This window comes from Balaenoptera musculus, chromosome 20, assembly GCF_009873245.2.
Source record: "Balaenoptera musculus isolate JJ_BM4_2016_0621 chromosome 20, mBalMus1.pri.v3, whole genome shotgun sequence".
In the NCBI taxonomy this organism is placed as follows: Eukaryota; Metazoa; Chordata; class Mammalia; order Artiodactyla; family Balaenopteridae; genus Balaenoptera; species Balaenoptera musculus.
The window spans coordinates 17,648,832-17,670,195 of NC_045804.1; the positions used below are offsets into that span (position 1 = coordinate 17,648,832).

At 56.7% G+C, this 21,364-nt stretch overlaps 2 protein-coding genes across 6 annotated transcripts; both read left to right on the plus strand.

The window, feature by feature from the left end:
* Positions 1-27: 27 nt before the first annotated feature.
* MRPL10 (mitochondrial ribosomal protein L10) lies at positions 28-6,052 on the plus strand. Of its 2 annotated transcripts, none has more exons than XM_036837965.1 (5): positions 28-133; positions 2,026-2,195; positions 3,503-3,667; positions 3,922-4,066; positions 5,099-6,052. In XM_036837965.1, exons 1-5 carry the CDS (start codon positions 82-84, stop codon positions 5,353-5,355), a joined length of 789 nt encoding a protein of 262 aa, XP_036693860.1. In that variant the 5' UTR covers positions 28-81; the 3' UTR covers positions 5,356-6,052. The 2 variants fall into 2 exon arrangements, with proteins under 2 accessions (XP_036693860.1, XP_036693861.1); XM_036837966.1 differs by lacking the exon at positions 28-133 and adding an exon at positions 140-295.
* Positions 6,053-8,098: 2,046 nt separating this feature from the next.
* Positions 8,099-20,288, plus strand: OSBPL7 (oxysterol binding protein like 7). 4 transcript variants are annotated; one of them, XM_036838094.1, is made up of 24 exons: positions 8,099-8,212; positions 9,193-9,243; positions 9,499-9,653; positions 9,760-9,885; positions 10,060-10,113; positions 10,420-10,464; positions 10,725-10,838; positions 11,194-11,304; positions 11,400-11,517; positions 12,195-12,298; positions 12,652-12,744; positions 12,829-12,961; positions 13,050-13,144; positions 14,102-14,239; positions 14,836-14,929; positions 15,639-15,871; positions 16,017-16,154; positions 17,002-17,065; positions 17,166-17,244; positions 18,189-18,333; positions 18,432-18,576; positions 18,663-18,789; positions 19,000-19,122; positions 19,290-20,288. In XM_036838094.1, the coding sequence occupies exons 2-24, from the start codon at positions 9,240-9,242 to the stop codon at positions 19,396-19,398; spliced, it is 2,547 nt and encodes an 848-aa protein (XP_036693989.1). In that variant the 5' UTR covers positions 8,099-8,212; positions 9,193-9,239; the 3' UTR covers positions 19,399-20,288. The 4 variants fall into 4 exon arrangements, with proteins under 4 accessions (XP_036693989.1, XP_036693986.1, XP_036693988.1 ...); XM_036838091.1 differs by lacking the exon at positions 10,420-10,464 and adding an exon at positions 13,327-13,422; XM_036838093.1 differs by lacking the exon at positions 9,193-9,243 and adding an exon at positions 13,327-13,422.
* The last annotated feature ends 1,076 nt before the right edge of the window (positions 20,289-21,364 follow it).

Consider the following 21,364-nt stretch of genomic DNA (forward strand, 5'->3'; position numbering starts at 1 on the left):
CCCCCGCTTCCGGCCCCGGGACTACCCACAATCCTTAGCTCCTTCCGTCTCGCTAGGCTCCCGGTCGTTCTTCCGGTGGCGATGGCTGCGGCCGTGGCTGGGATGCTGCGAAGGGGTCTCCTGCCCCAGGCGGGTAAGGAGCGGCCCACGTCTTCTCGGCGCGTTCCGGCCGATGCTCTCTACTCGTCTCCCTCCTCTACTACTAATCCCCTCCCGAAATCTCTGATCCCAGACACCTCCTGATGACCCCTGACCCCAGCTAAATCGCCGGCCTCCTTCCCCCATCTAATTTCCTGTGAGTCCAGACTCTAGTAATAACGACAACACAGCAAAAACGTCAGCGACAACCACAGTATTTATTCTCGACGCCCCAGTCCCCCTGCCTTGTTTGGGGTTTCTCTGGCCCACCACCCAGCTCTTTCTGCCTCCAGAGATTCCTTAAGGTCTCAGCTTAAATGTCATCTCAGGCCTTCCCTCGCCACCCTCCGCAAAGGGTTAAATTTCCCCTGTTAAATCTGTATCTCTCACCCTGTTTACTGACCCCTTCGCCTTATCACCATCTGTAATTTAGCATTTGTTTTATTTGTTGTTTTCTCTATTAGACTTTAAACTCCATAATGGCAGAACCCATGTTCATTCAGCATAGCCAGCATGTGGCATGGTGCCTGACATTAATAGGCATGCTATAGATATTTGTTGAATGCATGATTTTAAGTACGTAATATAGGTCAGGCACAGTGATAAGTACTTTACATGTATTATTTCATTTAAACTTTAAAGCGTCCTTTGAAGAAGGCATTATCTTCCCCTCTTTACAGATGAAGAAACTCAAGTTTAGACCAGTTGAGTGACTGGTCAAGGTCACAGCTAGTAAGTGGCAGAAGAGAGATTAAAATCTGGTTCCATGTGTGTCAATTATATCTCAATAAAACTGCAAAAATTTTTGAAAAATCTTGTTCCATCTGATCTAACTTAACAGGTTTTGTGGCCACTGGCAAGAAAACCTCTCACTTAAGCAAATCTCCATGCTCTCTGACTGTTAGAGCCACCTTCTGGCTGCACCTTTCTCTGAGCTCCCATTCCGGCCTTGGGAAGGGCTGAAAGTGGGAAGCTCTAGCTTGGGTCCTTTTGTTGAGCATGAAGCGGTTACCTTGGCTTAGGGCTTTCGAGTGGCTCCCTTGCCTTCTGAGGGGTGCTCTCCAGCAATGCCTGTAAACAAGAAGTGTAGAGAGGAGGGAGACTTGTTTGGGGGAGCTGTGAGGACAGTATAACTTTTCCCTCTTGCTTCAAATCATGGGGGAAGGAGCAATGCTTAGAGCAGTGGTTCTCACACTTCAGCCAGCATCAACATCACCTGGAGGGCTTGTTAACACTGTTTTCTGGGCTCCGCTCCAGAGCTACTGACTCAGTAGATCTAGAACGGGGCCCGAGAACTTGATTTTCTAACAAGTTCCTGGGTGATGCTGATGTTGGGTTGGGGAGGGGGGGTGGTGGTGGTGCACACTTTGGGAACCACTAGCGTACAGCAGGGGTTGGCAAACTCTGGTAGGGCTGGTCACCATCTTTCCTACATAGTTGTATTGGAACGCAGCTACATCTCTTTGTTTACGTATTGTCTACGGCTACTTCCGTCATACAGTGGCAGAGTTGAGTAGTAGCGATAGGCCATATGGCTCTCAAACTTAAAATTTTTGTTTGGTCATTTAAGAAAACGTTTGCCCAGCTCTCTCCTCCTTTTTAAAATGTATTCAAAATACTTTCTCCTTTGTTCTCATTTTTTCCTTATCTCTGTGCATAAAGAGCTGGAGAAATGGGCGCCTCCAAGGATCAAGCACCTGAGCTAAGGTCACCAATTAAAGAGAAGAGACGTTTCGGGGATTCAGGCTTTCGAGCAGAGTTCCTTGTCCCACTCAGTGCTGAGGCTAGCTCTGTGAACTCTGGTTGTCTGTGCCTAGGGGGTGGGTTTTGTCCATCTGGTGCAGACTGAGAGGCTGCTTCTCACCATATGGCCGTTTCTTCTCCCAGGCCAGCTGCCCACCCGCCAGCTTGTCCGCTATGGCTCCAAGGCTGTTACCCGTCACCGTCGTGTGATGCACTTTGAACGGCAGAAGCTGATGGCTGTGACTGAGTATATCCCCCCCAAACCTGCTGTCAACCCCAGATGCCTGCCGCCCCCTCCCAGACCCCCCCAGGAGGTAAGACGCAGGCTGGGCATGTCGCCTGGTGGTGGGATGGTGGATTAAAGTGATCTTGTCTCTGTGGCCGTAATGAAGTAGCACTCCAGGACATGGTCATCCACATCATTGCCTCCCCACTCTGACCCTGTGGTCCAGATACTTTCAAATGAAATCTGCACTTGATTCTGCGTCGGCTTTTTGGGCTCTGTGTTTGGACAGGGCTCCCAGATTTCCTTCATTCTTGTCTCCAAAAATGTGTGTGTGAAAGCTGTCCACACAGGCAGAGGTAGGAGAGAGCATCGCTCCCGTCTTGAAGCTTCCATGTTTTCTTAGAGGAACAATACGAGGTGTCTTGTCCTTGAAAAAGGACAGAAAGACCAGTGGAGAATTGGTAACTTCATGGTGGTTCTCAGCTCCACAAGTTCTCAACTTTGAGAAACACTGTCTTGAGAAAATGAAGTCTTGTTCTGTGAAAATACCTCCATTTTGAATTAACATTGCAAAAGAGTAATCTTGTATTTATAATTGGTAAAATAATTCAGCATGAGTACAGTGTCAGGGATAATTAAATGATTTTGACAGTATTATTATCAAAATAATGTTCGCTGGGTCAGACTGCTGTCCAGTTCAAGGGGACGGAGCGTTCTCAGGTTTTAAAAACACTGCTCTAGGGAATTTCCTGGCAGTCCAGTGGTTAAGACTCCACGCTTTCACTGCCGAAGGCCCGGGTTCAATCCCTGGTCAGGAAACTGAGATCCCACAAGCCACACGATGCAGCCAAAAAGAATAATAACAAAAATTTTAAAATATATATTTACTTACTTATTTAGGCTGCACCTTGTCTTTGTTGCGCACGTGGGATCTTCCTTGCAGCATGTGGGCTTCTTTAGTTGCGGCATGTGGACCTCTTAGTTGCCGCATGCATGCAGGATCTGGTTCCCCGACCAGGGATCAAACCCAGGCTCCCTGCATTGGGAGCGCAGAGTCTTACCCACTGGACCACCAGGGAAGTCCCAATAAAAAATTTTTTTTTTTTAATTTAAAAAAAAACCCTCGTGTCGAGGGCTGACTTTCAATACCAATAAAATTTTTAAAAATTAAAAAAATAAAAACACTGCTGTAAAGCCTGTGGTTATCAAATGGAAATGAAAGGATGGAGTGGGAGATAGAACGTGTCTCTGAGAGTCAGGGGCCCAACTCTCCTGCCTGTACCCTGATCTTCGTTAGGGCATCACTGGAAGCTCCAGCACCTGTCCCTGAGGGAGTAAGGGGTGTAAGGAGAAGGGGCATTTTACGTCCCCTTGGTCCTCCCTTTCTGACTGCAGGAGACAGGCCTCATCCGGCTCCTCCGTCAGGAGATAGCAGCAGTTTTCCGAGACAACCGAATGATAGCTGTCTGCCAGAATGTGGCTCTGAGTGCGGAGGACAAGCTTCTCATGCGGCACCGGCTGCGGAAGCACAAGATCCTGATGAAGGTCTTCCCCAACCAGGTAGAGAACAGCCCCCTGGCGTGGGTTGCCGTATTCCCCTCCCCCACCCCCATCTCAGACCCCAGCATCTCTCCCAAGATACGGCATTCCCGACTCCTGCCTGCCACGGCAGCCCTCCAGTCTGGGGCCTAATCTGTGATTAGGGTTTGAGGAGACCCTCGGCTTGAGCCCTCAGCCTGGTGTGGCCTGTGACCAAGGTGGGTGACTCTTTCTCCTACTCGACCCCAGTAAGCCCTTCTTTCTTGCTGTTCCAGATCCTGAAGTCCTTCCTGGAAGATTCCAAGTACCAAAATTTGTTGCCCCTTTTTGTGGGGCACAACCTGCTGCTGGTCAGTGAAGAGCCCAAGGTCAAGGAGATGGTGCGAATCTTGAAGAGTGTGCCTTTCCTGCCGCTGTTGGGTGAGCATGCACCCCTGCCAGTTGGGGGTGAGGGTGAAGGGGAGTGGGTGCTAGAGCAGCCTGGTGCCATCTTCAAGGCTTGTGTGGGTAAAACTGTGGACATGCTTGGAGGGGACACCCTCTCACGATGGAGCCTGCATCAGTAGCACCATTTGATGAGGGCTGCTTGTGTGTGTCACTCCACAGAGGGAAAGTTCAGACACCTTGAGTCTAGTAAGGGGGTAGTGGGTGTTGAAACCCACAAAGACAAAGATACTTAAAACAGACAGCCCGGGCTTCCCTGGTGGCGCAGTGATTGAGAATCTGCCTGCCTATGCAGGGGACACGGGTTCGAGCCCTGGTCTGGGAAGATCCCAAATGCCGCGGAGCAACTAGGCCCGTGAGCCACAACTACTGAGCCTGCGCGTCTGGAGCCTGTGCTCCGCAAAAAGAGAGGCCGCGATAGTGAGAGGCCCGCGCACCGCGATGAAGAGTGGTCCCCACTTGCCACAACTAGAGAAAGCCCTCACACAGAAACGAAGACCCAACACAGCCATAAATAAATAAATAAATAAACCCAAAAGTTAAAAAAAACAAACAGCCCAAGTGAAGGGTGCTGAGGGACAGTGAGCAATGTTTCCTAGACTCCCCTGAGGCCGAGAATCCCTGGAGGTGCTTCTTGCAGAGAATACTGATTTCACAGGTCTGTGTTGGGGGGCAGGAATCCGTGTTTATAATACAGACTCTCCCACCCCGCCCCCCCACCCCAAACACACACTCCATGGTTTTTCAAGGAAGTTTAGGAAACAGTGACTTAGTGGGGGTTGGACCAGGTAGATGTATTATGTAAGGGTTTTCTAGGGAAGAGTTAGGAAGGAAGGGAGGGGATTGATCTGAAACAGTGGGAATGGGGCAGGGCACAAGTGGGAACCAGATTTGGGGGAAGGCTGGGAGGTAGAAAAGGGCAATGGAGAGCAAATTCCTAGGGTTGGACCATTGTTTTTGGAGAAGAAAAGCATTTGTGGGAGCCTTGCTGATCCTGTGTTCTTCCAGGTGGCTGCATTGACGACACCATCCTCAGCAGGCAGGGCTTCGTCAACTACTCCAAGCTCCCCAGTCTGGCCCTGGTGCAGGGGGAGCTGGTAGGAGGACTTACCCTCCTCACGGCCCAGACCCACTCCCTACTTCAGCACCAGCCCCTCCAGCTGACTGCCCTGCTGGATCAGTACGTCAGACAGCAACACGAGGAGGACCCTGTCGTGCCAGCCAGTGGGCAGCCGGATCCTCCCGACCCTGTTCTGGACTCGTAGCCAGCCTCTTGTACCCAGCCTGCCCATAAATACACTCTGCCCGTTGGCTGTCGGAGATACGGGGAACTTGGGGTGGGGAGTGGCGTTTGTTACCTGGCTTTTACTGACAAAGATCTCTTCTAGTACATGGCAACCCAGAGATGCAGAGGGATCCCGTTTCAGAACGGAGGCGGCTCGTAGTCACTGTCTTTGTCCCTAGTTTTCCCAACTTGGGACCTGATAGCAGCGGTCTCTTTCCACTCTCCAGGTCCAAGGCGGAGAAGCCTTTGGTTTCTGTGTTCACTGTCCCTTGCTGCACGTGCCTCCCAGCCTATCCCCTCGTGGCTCCAATGTGTCAGAATAGCTCAACTGAGTAATTAGTTGTGCTGAGAGTGGCATCTATTGAGAGCCTACTATGCCAGGCTCCCTTTACATGTGCTAGATCCTGTATTTCTCACATGTTATCCCCATTTCACAGAGAGGAAGACTAAGGGGAGGAGAAGTTAAATAGCCCGCCCAAGGTCATGCTGTTGGTGAGAGGCAGCACAGGGACTGAACCAGGCTCTTCCTGCTCTGAAGATGCTGCCCTGGTTTTCTACACTAGAGCTTTTTCATTAGGGTCCCAAGTGTGCTTGGGTGTTAATTCTGCGCCCTCGGGGTGTGCCATGTCGTGGAAAAGTTGGGAGCACTGCTTTATGATAAAGTGAAATGCATTTTACTTACTGTGTTTTGCTGTTGACAAGCTTATCCTCCCTGTAGACTTATTCCCAAGGTCATCTCTGACTCACTTCCCTTCCTAGAAAATCCTTCCTCTTCCCATGTCCAAGCCTGTTACCTCCCTGTACCTGTTCCCACAAATGGCATTGCTTAAGTGCTTGTCCTTTTGAAGGCAGCTGCCCACTTTGTCCAGTATCTGACACATCCCAGGTGGTTCAAAACGAAAAAGCTGGAACTTCCCTGGTGGCGCAGTGGTTAAGAATCCGCCTGCCAATTCAGGGGACACGGGTTTGAGCCCTGGTCCGGGAAGATCCCACATGCTGCGGAGCAACTAAGCCCGTGTGCCACAACTACTGAGCGTGCACGCTAGAGCCCGTGCCACAACTACTGAGCCCACGTGCTGCAACTACTGAAGCCCGCGCACCTAGAACCCATGCTCCGCAACAAAAGAAGCCACTGCAATGAGAAGGCCGTGCACCGCAATGAAGAGTAGCCCCCGCTCGCCGAAACTAGAGAAAGCCCGCGTGCAGCAATGAAGACCTAACGCAGCCAAAAATAAAATAAACTTATGGAAAAAAAAAAAAAGCTGAGGGAAAGCCAGGATTCTGTTTTAATAAGGGGGTCTGGGGACTCTCGAGTAGGAGGCCTCAACCAAGTCTCAGGGGACTGGAGGTTTTTAATGGAGAGGGGCTGTATGACTAGAAGCCTGCCCTTGTGCTTGATTGGAGCGCATTCCGGGTGGACACGGGTGATGCGGGGAGTTGGTTGTTGATCATTGCTCTGGGACTTGGAGCAGTGCCACAGCTTCCTTAGTCCTGGGCAGACACTGCTCTGGCAATGATGATCTGCAGCAGCTTTTCCTTCCCTGGTTCAGGACCAACTTTCCACAGTGCCCAGCTCTGTGCCATTCGCCCAGGGATGCTCAATCAATAGGAATTGAATTAAAAGGCCCCTGAGGCTCCTGGATGCCAGAGCTGGTCTGGCCAGTGCTGCCCAGTGCTCTTCCTGACTCCCAGAACCCTGCCAGGTGCTAGCAACGCCCTGGGGTGGCAGGGACAGTGCTGAGGTTCTGAATGGAACGGAGAGCAGGCATCTCCTGAGAGATGTGTAAGCCAAGGCCCATGGGACAGCTGGTTGGGGAAGTGGCCTATGTCATATTGGGAATCGAAGAAGAACCTCGAATTGCATCCTTCGCCTGCTGGCGTTGCCTGAAGCCACAGCATTAAACCCATTTCTTTCCAGAAAGTGGCTGCACTGCACTTAAACCTGTCAGTCCAGTTCACATTCATTTGAATGAATTCTAGACCTTTCTCAAGAGCTAATTTTTAATTAGAATTGAGCAGCTGGACACGGTACTCCAGCAGAAGGGCAAAGGTATTCAGAAAGGGAGGCCGAGGGTACCAGAGTTGGCTCCAGCTAGCCTTTTAACAGCCAGGTGGTTACTGCCCCAGACTTGCTCCCGATCCAAAGACTTGGTAGGCTGGGGGGTGGGGGGTGTCTTACCACATAGGTGTTTCTGGCCCCCATGGGTCCTGACCCGGTCAGGACCCATGGCATCACCCCCAATGACAGCCTCACTGCGGCCTTCTCGAACTTTGCCCTGCTGACTGCCTTCGGCACTGTCAGTTGTGGTTCCCTAGGGGCGTCCTTCCCTTCCGTCAACCTGAAAGCTTTGCTGGCTCCAAATTCCACAATCTATTTTCAGATGTAAAACGAGAGGCAGGGGTTAATAAGGAAATGGCCTTGGGTACTAATTGGGGTCAAGGCCATGCTAGGATGAGCAAATTCTTTACCAGCACTAGCTTGGGGCCAGCAGCTCCCTAGTCCTCTGTGATCTATCTGGAACTGTGCCCAATGGGGACTCTGCCCCCACTCCCAAGCTTTCTGGGCGCTGGGGAGTCGGCTCAGCCCTGAGTCCTCCGGGGAGCAGGGGGGCAGAGCTGAGCGGCTGCCCGGAGTTTGGCTGGAGGAGGGGCCGGGGGAGGGGGAGGTGAGGAGATCCGGCTAGAGGGGAGGCTCCGACGTCTCCTTCCTTCCTGGTTCCTGCTGCAGCTGCCGCCACTGCTCAGCTCCGTGAGCAGGGAGCTGGCGGCTCGGAGACGGTGACTCAGAGGCGGAGCGGTGCGCGGGCCAGGGAGCACTGGTGTCCATGGACCCTGGGGTAAGGGGGCCGCGCTGGCATCAGCTGACATTCCCCAAGAAGGGGACATTCACCTGAAGCTGGTGGATCTGGTCTTCCAGAGATGAGGGCGGGAATGGAGGTGGAAAGGGGGCACCCACCCGGCTCACCTCGACCTGCACCCTCTACTAACAGAGCCTCCCCTCCACCCGCAAGCAGTGAGGGGCCAGGATCCCACGGGGCCAGGAAAAGGGCACAGAGACACCCAAACACTGGAAGAGTTTGTTAACTTTCAATGGCTGAATGTAGGAGTTTCCCCCCAGGTCAGCCTCTGGTAGCATGGGCCCCTCTGCCCTGACCTGGCCACACACACCCCACCATGTCCCTGTCCCCTCCTGGCCTCAGCTCCACCGGAAGATCTGGGCTGCTTCCCCAGCCTCAGGCCAACCTTGCCCCTCCAGTCCCCTCCCCCGTCTCACACACACAGAGCGTCATGCATTATTGATCTCCCCGTGGAGCCAGGATGGCCAGGGCTGGTGCCAAGGGCGCCTGTGGGCACTGCTGCGGGACGTGTGCGGTCCTCGGCATGTGTCTCCAATGGCCCGTCCCCTGCTCTCTCCAGGTGGATGGCACTTCTCAGGAGCCCCAGGGACGGGGATGAAAGAAAGGAGGCTTGGGGGATGGGGGGACAGAGGGTCCAAAGTGGGCATCCTAGGGGGGCGATTGATGGGAGGCACGGGGGAAAATGAGGGCTGTCTCAGGCCTCAGTTTCCTCAGGCAGAAAAATGGGAGCCCAGGAACTAGAGGATATGGAGGCCAGTTGGTGGGGAGCTGGGGTCAAGAGGTTGGGGGGCTCTGTAAAGGGATGATGGCAGAGGAGTCTCCATGCCGTGGTGCTGGGGTCAGGGATCCTGGCGGAAGAGGAGCTGGGTTGAGATCTCACTTGTCCAGTCTCTGGATCCCTCTGTCCTATTTTGGAGCCTCTTCCTTCACTCCCTTGCCTCACCTCTGATTACCCACAGGGAATCCTCCAGAGAAAGCACCTGGAAGTGTTTCCTGGAGCTGGGGAATGTGTGAGTGCCTAAGGTGGGGCAGGGCTGACTTTTCGAGGTTTTCTTTTGGCACCGGCCTGCCTGCTGCGCGCTCCACCTCTCTGGGCAGTGGGCACGGAGACCTGCCCAGAGTGGGGTGGGGACAGGCTTGGGAGAGGTGTGGCAGGTGAGCGGAAGATGTGCTCGGGGGCTCTCATCCCAGAGGGTGCAAGAGGGGCTGGAGGTGGGGAAGGTGATAGCCAAGTCTGTGCTAACAGGGTCTCTCTCTGCTTCAAGGGCCCCCTCAGGACAAGGTGACATCTTTCCCCTTCCACTCTTCTCTACGTCCTCAGCAGGGAGTGGCCACTCCCTTCCCCATGGACTTCCAAGAGCGGGACCCTCCCTCCCTGGCTGAGAGCACACAGTCCGCAAAGCCCAGCAGTGCCCAGCAGGTCTGAGGGTGGGGAGCAGGCAGTGGGCGCGCCGAGCTTGGCCCACAGGGGAAAGGCAGAGGTGGTCGCCTCACCTGCCGCTCCCCAACTCTGTCCTGGACTGCAGGCCTCCGAGCTGTGGGAGGTAGTGGAGGAGCCTCGGGGCCGGCTGGGGGCAGAGGGTATCATGCCCGAGAGGCAGGAAGGCCACCTGCTCAAGAAGAGGAAGTGGCCTCTGAAGGGCTGGCACAAGGTAAGGAGGCAGGGCCAAGGGAGGGGCCAGATGGGGGGGCCGGACGGGGATGTGTGGGGTTGCCGGGCGGTACAGGGTGTTTGTGTGTCAGAAGAAACTTCTGTATGGTTGCTCTCTCCCCACGTCCTTTCCTCTCTGCCCCCCGGGTCCTGTCCCTTCTGGGCAACGTCACAGAGATACTTTGTGCTCGAGGATGGGATCCTTCACTATGCAACGACTCGGCAAGATGTGAGTCAGGGCCTCGGCTGGGGGATGAGGGAGGAGTTTGGCCCCAGAGTGCCCTGGGCGGGCAGGGGGCTTCTGGAATCCCCCAGAGCAGGGTCTGAATCCCAGGTACACCAATTATTGGGTGTGGGGTCTTGGGCAGGTTACTTCCCTGGGCCTCAGCTCCTCACCTCTAAGGTGGAGAGAGTGCAGTCACCCATTTATGGAGTCTTTGTCTTGGTGAGGGCTCTCAGGACAGTGCCGGGCATAAAATAAGTACCCAAGACATGGGAGCTGTATCATCCTCGCCCTTGTCCTCTGCTCTTGCAGGAACAAGGAACTAAAGGCCTAGACACCCAGGCTCTCTCCAAGAAGGTGCTCCTTTCTCAGCCTCGCAGATTCCTGAGGGTGGGAAAAGTTTTCCTCACTCTGTGACTGCCTAGAGCTCAGATTGTGACTTGGCATAGCGGGGTGTCCTGTGCGCAGGAGGACGACTGACAAGTCCTGCTGATACTGTGACTTGGGCATGAGGGTGAACCTGCTGCCTGGCCCTTGAGCCTAGCGTGACCTCAGGAATGGTGGCCCTGGTGGCCTAAAACCAGTCCCCCTTTCCCCCTCCGATCTCTCCACCCCAGATCACCAAGGGGAAGCTCCATGGCTCCATTGATGTCCGACTGTCGGTCATGTCCATCAACAAAAAGGCCCAGCGCATTGACCTTGACACTGAAGACAACATCTACCACCTCAAGGTGAAATCCCTGGGAGCCAGGTGGTGGCTTGGCCCCCAGCCTGTCAGAGGCACTGGGGCACGCAGGAGAGAGGGACAGGGGCCGAGGGTCTGTCTGAGTTTGACCAGAAGGGAGTTCCCACCATGTACAATAGCCAATGGCAAACTGGCCCTGTTGGTTGTTATGTGAACAGGAACAGAGCTGAAGCCTTGGACGCCTGCAGAAGCTGTTCCTGCCTCCCCGCAAGGGACCTTTGCACAAGCTGTGTGCTATAGGGAGAGACCCTGCCTGCCTGCGGACCAGAGCCCCAACTTCTTGCCCCTAGAAAGCAATCCTTCCTTTCATGCATCCCTCCCCTTCTCCATCACCTCTGCAGATCAAATCCCAGGACCTGTTCCAGAGCTGGGTGGCTCAGCTGCGTGCCCACCGCCTGGCCCAGCACCTGGATGTGCCCCGAAGCCTGCTGCCCAGCACCACTCACAGGAAGGTAAGATGGGCCCTGGGGCAGGAACAGGTGATGTGGGGATTCAGGATGAGACTCAGGGAGGCAGGCACCTTCCTGACCCTTGACTCACCCCACAGGTTCCTGGTGCCCAGCTTCCGGCAGCGGGTAGTGCCTCGGCTCTGCCAGGGGTTGGACCTCGGGAGAAGGTGTCTTCCTGGCTGAGGGACAGTGATGGGTTAGACCGCTGCTCTCATGGTGAGGGGCCCCTGGCACTGCGCCTCCGTGGGGAGGGCCCATGCTATTGCATCTAGGTGGCATCAGCAGTCACAAGGAGGAGAAAATGTTACCTCCATCCCTGCCTCTGGGAGCCCCAGGCTGATGGGGGAGACAGCCTCCGCCTCTAGGCTGATCAGGTCTCCTAGGGCCCTGCCCTGGGGAGCCTCAGGCTTACAGAGAATGGTGGGGCTCGTGCTCTAGGCACATAGACAGACCCGGACACAGGGCCAGGACTCATGAAAAAGAAGATCCAGAATGCCAACGCAGGGAGGGGTCCTGAGGAGTAGTGCCAGGGAAGGGGTGTGCACTAGAACCGGATTCCTGGAGTTGCAGGCTGCGATGCTGGCCTGGGAGAGGGAAATGCAAACCAAGGGGGGAGAGCAAGAGTGGGGGCCCCCTGGCCTGTGTGGAGGCGGCCGAGGTAAGGTGTGGTCTGGGGACAGAGTGCAGATTGGGGTGCGGGCACTCCCGTGAGGTCAGACCAAAGGGTGGGAGCTGGGAACCGCTTTGGACTCATGAGTAGGGGAGGGGAGCCAGTGTCGGGATTTCCGTGGCTGCGGGTGAAGTCTTTGGAGGAGGAAGGGACGCTAAGGGACAGACTCTGGGGGGCCTGGCCGGTGCTGGGAGAGGGACTTCCTCATTCATCCTTCCCACAGAGCTCTCTGAGTGTCAGGGGAAGCTCCAGGAACTCCACAGACTCCTCCAGAGCCTGGAGTCCCTGCCCCGGACCCCCTCAGCCCCTGTTATCCCCACACACCAGGTAAGGTCCAGGGGAGGAGGCAGGGGCCCGCCCAGGGCTCTCTCCGCTCTTGCTGTCTTCATCTCCGTCACTTCCCCGGACAGGTCCCCAGTCCCCCTTATATGCTGCGGTTTCCTGGAGAGCCACCATCTCCCCGTTGCCCCTCCCCACCGTGTCCAGACCGCCTCAGGGTTGTCTTTCTGCCCCTTTGGAGCGACCCCTTCCTCCTGTGCCCAGGCGGCTGCCAGGCTATCGGTCTTCTGCCTCCGGGATGCTGGTGTCTCTGCGTCCTCCTTCATGACCGTCTACCTCTCTCCCGGCTTTGGTGGTCTTCCCCACCCTGAGACTGAAACTCCCTCACCTCGACTTGCCAGGCCTCGGTGACGACCGAGAGACCCAAGAAGGGGAAGCGGACCAGCCGCATATGGTGCACACAGAGCTTTGCCAAGGACGACACCATCGGGCGGGTGAGGTGGGGTGTGGACCCCGAGATGCTGGATGGGAGGGTCTGAAGGTGGCTGCGCCCTTCAACCCCTCCCCTTCGCCTACAGGTGGGTCGTCTCCACGGCTCTGTTCCCAACTTGTCTCGCTACCTGGAGTCCCGGGACCCCTCGGGCCCCCGCGGGCTGCCAACCCCAGACTATGCCCACCTGCAGCGCAGTTTCTGGGCCCTGGCTCAGAAGGGTGAGTGCGTGCCCTGGGGGTGGCTGGGAGCAGGCGGGGAGAGGGAGAGGGAGAGGAAGGGAGTCTGATGGCCGGCCTGCCCCCACAGTGCACAGCTCGCTCAGCAGTGTCCTGGCCGCCCTCACCACTGAACGGGACCGACTGAGGGACCTGCACCAGGGATCGGAGCCATCCAGGCTGGGGGTGAGGCTGGGGGCAGGGTGGCCAGTGGGAGGAGCGGGCCCGAGCCCGAGGACTGCAGGCCTGGGCGTGGTCGCGGACCTGGGCCGGGAAGGGAGGTTGGAGGAGGCAGGCTGTGCCTGGCAGGCTGGGGAGGGCTTCACCCGCCCCGTCCCGGCACCTGTGCCCTCACCCTCTCCCTGCAGGTCTCTGAGGCCGCAGCCGGCCCGAGGCGCCTCCACTCGCTGTCCGTGTCCTCCGACACCACTGCAGACTCCTTCAGCTCCCTCAACCCCGAGGAGGTGGGAGCCGGGGTGGGCTGTGGGGACCATTCCTCTGGGCCTTCTCTCCCAGCAGAAGTGAAGGCGTGGTTGGCTTTCAGACCTGAAACTCCAGCCCCTTTCACGGAACACGGGCAGCAGCCACATCTGGGTCATTTCTTAACAGCGTGCAGAGTGCTTGTACTTTTAAGTCAGAGTCCCGTGAGGCAGTGATTCTTACCCTCAAGTTCACAGATGAGGAAACTGAGACTCAAAGAATCTAATTGATGGGCCCAGGCTCCCGTACTACATGGGTTTGAATCTGGCTCCACTGTATGCTGGCTGCATGACCCAGAGCCTCAGTGTCCTAATCTGCAAAGTGGGGGTAATAATTGCACCTACCTGGTAGGGTGAGTGTTGGGATTGATGGAGTTGATACACACAAAGGGCTTGGAGCCGAGCTCAGAGTCAGTGCCCAGGCAGTGTAAGCAGTTATTATGGAACCCGTGTCTCCTCACTTCCAGGCCGGGATCTTTCCACCAGGCCTTCGTACCCCACTATGCTCGCTCCCCTCCGCATCTTCTCCTGCTCAGCAGGTCTCAGACTCAGATAGTAAAAGTCCCCGGTCACACTTCCCTCACAAGGGAGCTGTCAGGCCAGGGGAGCCCTGCCTGACTCTCCCGGCTGGGCCTTGGGCCTGACACCTGTCCCGCTCCCACAGCAAGAAGCTCTGTACATGAAGGGGCGAGAGCTGACCCCTCAGCTGTCCCAGAGCAGCGTCCTTTCCCTCGCTGATTCCCACACAGAGTTCTTTGATGCCTGTGAGGTTCTCCTCTCTGCCAGCTCTTCTGAGAATGAGGTGAGGGAGCGGGGAAGCTGGTAGTGAGAGAGGAGGGACCCTGGGAATAGAGGGGTGGGGTCCCGGGAGACTGGAATCTGTAGATTCCCAAGTCCTTTCTAACCACCTCGGCCACTATCTCTGGGAACACGTCCAGATCTGCTGGGTTTGTGTGGCCCTGCTTAGAAATCTCTGCTGGGGACCCTTCTTCCAGTTTGATGTGCTCCATCCCCATGGGTTCTACTGAAACTGCTGCCTCAGCTGCACCCCGTCATCTTTCTGTGACCTCGTTTCAGCCTTAGCACTCCCTTGACGTTCACCGTCCTGACCCTGAATCCCAGTAATCCCCAGCTTCCCTTCCCTTAGTGTCCCGCCAAGTCCCTGAGCTGTCTCCCTGCTAGTCGTAAGGCCAGGCCCTCTCCCTCCCAAGGTGGCAGGGCACACCATGATGCCAGGCCTCCCGGGGCAGTGTCTTAGGGCTCAGACCCCCCCCAAATATATTCTCTTCCCCTTCCCACCAAAGGGCTAGCTGGGCAGATTCTTGCCAGGCCCTGGGCACTGTCCAGCTGCCTGGGGGAGGCCTAGTCTGCCCAGCCTGTCATCTGTCCCTGGCCCAGGGCTCAGAGGAGGAGGAGTCATGCGCCAGTGAAGTCACCACCAGCCTGTCCGAGGAGGTGCTGGACCTCAGGGGAGCTGAGCGCTGTCAGAAAGGTGCCAGCCAGACGGGCGGGAGGGAGGGCTGGAGGTGGGCACAGCAACGGGGTGTGTCCAGGCCCAGGCCCCTTGGGAAGTAGTCCCTTGTAGTACTGGTGGGCTAATGGCTTCGGGTGCTGACTCCAGGGGTGACCCTGGGGCTGAGTAAGGCTAAGCTGTGACTGTGTTCCAGGGGCGGCTCTGGGGATGGGGCAGCCTTAGCCTGGGGCTAGCCTCCACTCTGGGCTTCTGAGAAGGCTTGCATGGGCCTGATAGGCAGAAGGGCCCGCTTTTTAGCAGTGTGGCTTTGTACGTGTCATTTTACTTCTTGGAGCCTGTTTCCTCATCTATAAAATGGGCTGAATAATTTTGACATTGGTTTTTGTGCTTAAGAAACGGAGCAGAAGCCAAGGGTGAGACTCAAGAAGGGCTTCTGGGGTGCAGGGTTTCTGTTTCCAACAGTGGGAACTGTCCTCTGGTTCTTAACCCTGCTGCTCACCTAAATCCCCAGGAGCTCATCAAGAATTAACCACTCCCCACCCCCCCATCCCCACCCCCCCAAAAAAAAAAGAATTAGCCCCCAGCCACCTGCCCCATAGTGAGTCGAGGCTGGGGCCTGGGAGCGAGCAGACCTAGGAGCACCTCAGGAGCTTGGGAGGCCATGGGCCTGGATGCGAGGTGCCCAGGGCAGAGTGACAGGCGGGTTGGCCCCGGGATTGTGTTCCAGGAGGAGCTGTGGGACCACCCCGCCGCCGATGCCTACCTGCGGCCAGTGGGCCCGGGGCCGACGTGAGCCTGTGGAACATCCTGCGGAACAACATCGGCAAGGACCTGTCCAAGGTGTCGATGCCCGTGCAGCTCAACGAGCCACTCAACACCCTGCAGCGGCTCTGCGAGGAGCTGGAGTACAGCGGCCTTCTGGACCAGGCCAGCCATACCACCGACCCCTGCGAGCGCATGGTGGGTCCGCCCTGACCCCGCCCAGGCTGCCGCCTCCGCCCAGGATCCGGTCTACCGGGCCGACCCCAGGCCCCCGTCCTGGCTCACGGTGGGGTGGTGGCGGGGTGGCATCTCCTCTGATCCCCCGGTGCCCCGCCCCCTGCAGGTGTACATCGCAGCCTTCGCAGTGTCAGCCTACTGCTCCACGTACCACCGGGCGGGCTGCAAGCCCTTCAACCCTGTCCTGGGGGAGACCTACGAGTGCGAGCGGCCTGACCGAGGTTTCCGCTTCATCAGTGAGCAGGTGAGGCCCTGGAAGAAGTGGGCTGGTCGGGGCAGCCATGTGGCCAAGGCCGGGGAACACCCAGGCTTCAAGGGGCCAGGGCGTGGGCGAGAACACCCGACAGTCGGGCAGTCAGGGGAGGAGCTCCCCGCTGCTTGGGGAGACGGACTTCAAACAAGGAGTTACTGTACCATGTTCTAGAGCTGGGATTGTGGAAGCTCATAGGAGGTTATTCAGCTCTATTGGTTGGTTGGTTTTTAAAGCCTGAAGGCCACGGGGAGTCATGGGAGAGTTTTAAGCAGTAGAGTGACATGCTTAGAATTGCACTTTATAGAGAACCCTCAGGCAGTGGTGGGCGCCAGGTGATGGGGAGAGGCAAGGAGGGCAGGCTGTGGGATCCCTGAGTTCTAGGTTCCAGATGGGGAGCTGTTCTAATGAGGGCAAGGCCGAGTTTTTCCAAGGGTGTGTTGTGGAGATTGCAGGGTGATGATCAGCTTTGGGAAAGATGATTAGGGAAGAGGGTCCTCATGGGAGGGCTGGCTTTCAGGCAGGGCATGGGTGGAGGCCCCACCTGTCACTGCTAGAGGACTTGGGCAGGGTCTCTGGAGGGCACCATGCACAGGGTCGGCAAGGAGGGCCCTAGAGAGGAGGGAGGGAGAAGGGAGAACATAGGGGCCTCGTGGGAAAGGAGAGGGTGATGGAATTTGGGTGGTGGCCAAGGACACCTAGACAAGAGACCTGGAACTAACTGGTCTTCTGGTTCCCAGGGGAACTGGGGATGGGGGTGAGGGATGTTGGGGGCCTGGGGTCAGGAGCAGACCCCAGGGTCCTCAGGAGCAATCTCTAGAGAACTTCCTTGCTCATCAAGGTCTCCCACCACCCCCCCATCTCGGCGTGCCATGCGGAGTCTGAGAACTTCATATTCTGGCAAGGTAAAGGATGGGGCTGGGGGTGAAGGGCAGATGGGAGAGGGGCTGGAACACTCTCTGGTCTTATCTCTGCTGTCGCTCTCCCTCCCCCACCCAACTCCAGACATGAAGTGGAAGAACAAGTTCTGGGGCAAATCCCTGGAGATTGTGCCTGTGGGGATGGTCAATGTGAGCCTGCCCAGGTGAGTGTAGGCAGGCAGGCCCAGCCTACAGGCCATCCTCCCCGGGCTGGGATGGGGAGGTGGGAGGGACAGGAGAGAGAGGCCTGGTCTGAAGCTGCTCAGGGTGGGGCAGCGTCTGTACATTTATACCTGTGTTAACAGCAGTTGTCAATAAAGAAAGGTGAAAAGTCTTAGAGCTGGAAGGGCTCATCAAGGCCATCTGATCAAGTGGCTTTCACACTTTTTGACCATGATTCACTGTAAGGAATGTATTTGAGATTTCAAGTCAGTGCACAGTAACCCATTCCCCCCCACACACACGCACACGCACACACACACATGCACACACACACACACACACACACACACAGAAACCTAAGGTGATTCTAAAGTGATTTCAGGATTGCTCACAAACCACATTTGAAGCACCCTCATCTAGCCATGTTATAGGTGGGGAACTGCAGCCAGAGGCCAGTGCAGGGGTGGGGAAGACCCTGGACTTCAGGGTCAGAAGTCCTGGATGGGAGTCTTGGTTCTACTACTTAATAGTTAGACAAGCGGCAAAAAGACTTGACGCCTCAGAGCCTTGAGTCTGCTCGTCTATAAAATAAGAGTAATAAGTAATATTCGACAGAAGTGGGGAGTAAACAGGCTGATATATGTGAACAGACATATATATATCCCAAGGACATGGACCCCATCTATGTTTTTACCCCTGTGACTTTGGCACTCAGGAGCTTTCTCAACAAATGGAGACGTGTTAGTTGAATACTTTCTGTGAAGGCTGCTTTGCTTCATAAATATGTCGTCCTTCATAGAAGGACCATGAGCTGGAACCAGGACCCCAGGGTTCCTTTCCCAGACCCGCATGACCTGCTCTGATGAGACAGGCATTCCCCGGCTCAAGGTGGCACTTGTTCCCCAGGGCCAGCCAGCTGCCCCCCGCCATGCTCTGTCTCTCTCAGGTTTGGGGACCACTTTGAGTGGAACAAGGTGACGTCCTGCATCCACAACATCCTGAGTGGCCAGCGCTGGATTGAGCACTACGGAGAGGTGCTCATCCGGAACACGCAGGACAGCTCCTGCCACTGCAAGATCACCTTCTGCAAGGTGGGTGGCCTCCCTGCCCCACCTGCCCGTCCCAGCAGCTCGCCCCGGGGAAGGGGAGGGGACACCTCCCTAAGCACTCTGTCCCACCCCCACCCCAGGCCAAGTACTGGAGCTCCAACGTCCATGAGGTGCAGGGTGCCGTGTTCAGCCGGAGCGGCCGCGTCCTCCACCGACTCTTCGGGAAGTGGCCCGAGGGGCTGTACCGGGGACCCCCGCCGGGCGGTCAGTGCATCTGGAAGCCCAGTAAGTGGGGTGCTTGGGGCGGGCTGGGCAGAGGTGAGGGCAGCTGTGCTCAGTCCACCTGCCCCAGCCCCCTGCCTTCCCCCTAGACTCAATGCCCCCAAACTATGAGCGAAACTTCGGCTTCACTCAGTTTGCTTTGGAGCTGAATGAGCTGACGGCAGAGCTGAAGCGGTCCCTGCCTTCCACAGACACGCGGCTCCGGCCAGACCAGAGGTCAGTGCCAGGCGGGTGCCGCTCCGGAAGCTCCGGGCTCCTCCCTCCCCACGTGGGTTTCCACACAGACCTGGGACTATGTCCTTCCTTCCTTGAGTTGCCTCAGGGAGATGGGACCTGTTTGGGGGCAGAACTGGGCAGGCACAGCGGCCTTGGATCTGGGGGCCTCTGAGGGTGGGCAGTTCCGCTGACTGCGGTCTGGATGCTCAGGTACCTGGAGGAGGGGAACATACAGGCCGCCGAGGCCCAGAAGAGAAGGATTGAGCAGCTTCAGCGAGACAGGCGCAAAGTGATGGAGGAGAACAACATCGTCCACCAGGCTCGCTTCTTCAGGTGCCTCTGCCCCCCTCTCCAGGTCTCTCTGCAACCCAGGCCCCCCTCCTCCTCCCCACTAGCCCCTTCCTGCTTTGAGTGGGGCCGGCAGTGTAAGGCAGCATCTCGGGACCCCGGCCTCAGTGCTGGCTGTTCACCCGTCTTCTTCCATGGCCCCCTTCCCCCAGGCGGCAGACAGACAGCAGCGGGAAGGAGTGGTGGGTGACTAACAACACGTACTGGCGGCTGCGGGCCGAGCCGGGCTACGGGAACCTGGACGGGGCCGTGCTCTGGTAGCCCAGGTCCCAGGGGCAGGAGGCCCCGGTCCCCCCCTCCTGCCCCCACCCCCCCACGGACACATGGGCGAGGCCAGGCTCTCCCACTCACTGCCCTGGAGGCCAAAGGGGAAGCCCTGGCTCTGGCCCTCTCCCCTCTGCCGGCCAGAGGGGCTGCATCTCAGCCCATCACCCACCCCTTGTCTGGGGTGGGAAGCAGGATTCGTGCTTCCCCAGTCTTGTTGCCCCAGACAACCAGCATGTAAGACCCTCCTTGCTCTGTCACCCACCTTCCTTACCCCCTGGGGTACTTGGGGGAGACTCCAGGCCCTCCAGGATCTGTTCCCCATTTCAGTGCCTTCCTAGGACACAGGGGACCCCTCGACGTTCCCCAGGATTCCTATGCCCAGGACTCTGGCCCCAGCTGTGAGGTTGGAGTGAGTGAAGGAGAGGGGACGGCCTTTTCTCCCACCCCCGTCCCTCCCATGCCCCATCTCCAGCATCTTCTCCCCATGCCCTGGCCCAGAGGGGCTCCCTTTGCTTGGCCCTGGCAATTTCTCCTATCTTCCTGGATCCCCTTCTCCCAAACTGCAAAACGCCTGCAGCTGCCAGCTCCTTCGTCCCTGGTCCTCAAGTGGTTTCCTTCAGTCTCAGCTCAGTGGATCCCCCAGAGCAGACAGGGCAGGAAGGGCGCCTGGCCTCTGACCCACCCAGAGTGAGCGAGCACTCATGAGAGTGTTGGTTTGTGTAGAAGAGTGTGTGCGTGTGCCTGTGTACTGCTTGCGGGCGAGCAGGATTCCTCATGTAGGCCGGATGTCCCCTGCCGGGGGTCCGCCACCATTGCTGCTCATTTTACCAGTCTGCCTCTGATTAAGGTGAATTGCTATGACATTCCAAACTCCAGTAAAGACTGTCCCAAACTTTGGCCTGTGACCATTCATTGAAAAACACGTGCGCTCAAGCCCAGTGAAGGCCCATAACTCCCCACTCACCTGGGCTAAAGACCCAATGTCATCTCTCTCCCTTAATCCTCACCTCCCATCAATTCTGCCTCAGTGTCTCTCTGGCCCCTCCTGTCAATTCTACCTCAGTGTCTCTCTGGCCCCTTCTCGTGATTGCACCTAGCTTAGGCTGGGCCCTTATCAACTTTCACCTGGACTATTGCAGTATCCTTGGAGCCTCCAGTCACTTCCATTCTAATGCTGGCTTTCAGGGTGATATTTTAAAAGAGAAATATGGCACCTCGTGCCTGCTTCAAATACATTCATTGCTTCTGAGCGCCTCGGTGGAAAACCCAAACTCCTTAACCGGGCAGAAAACTGTGTGGTCCCTGTCCCCCTCTGGCACAGAAGCTGCCCTCACCCCCAGCATCCTCGGTCAGGTCTGTGCTCATCTCTCACCACCTCGGTGACTTTCCAAGGGAAGGTGGGAGGGGGGAGGGGCTAGAAGGGATGGGAGAACAGGGCGAGCTGCCTTTCTCCCCCTCCCGCACCGCCTCAGCTGAGTTCAGGTCCCAGTTCTGTTATTCCAAAGCTGTTCTGATCTTGATCAAGTGCCTTACCTTTCTGTTCAGGGACTCCGTGGTCCTTCGTTTGGCCTCTTTTGTGTCTTAGAGGAGAATGTATGTCCAGGCTCCTGATTTCATTAGTTGTCTCCTAGCCCCTCAGCCCACCGCACTGCACACACAGGCCCTGCTCTGGTTTGAGGGATGTCCCAAGAGCTGGTCATGCTTTCTCAGGGGGCAGCAAGAACAGAGGGGACCCCTGAGCTACAGCAGCCCTTCCAATCCTAGTCCTTTTCTTCTTCCCTCTCCTCCAGCCGACCCCCACCCCTGCCCCTGGGGTGGGTTGTGGGGGGGGTCCACATTTCCACAGTTTATTTACAGAAGATGCTAAAAGGAACACACTTGTCCTGACACCATGCACCAGAAATAACCTCAACCCATTCCAGAAAAAAGCCAAAGCCTGCACACATTCAGGGTCTTTTTT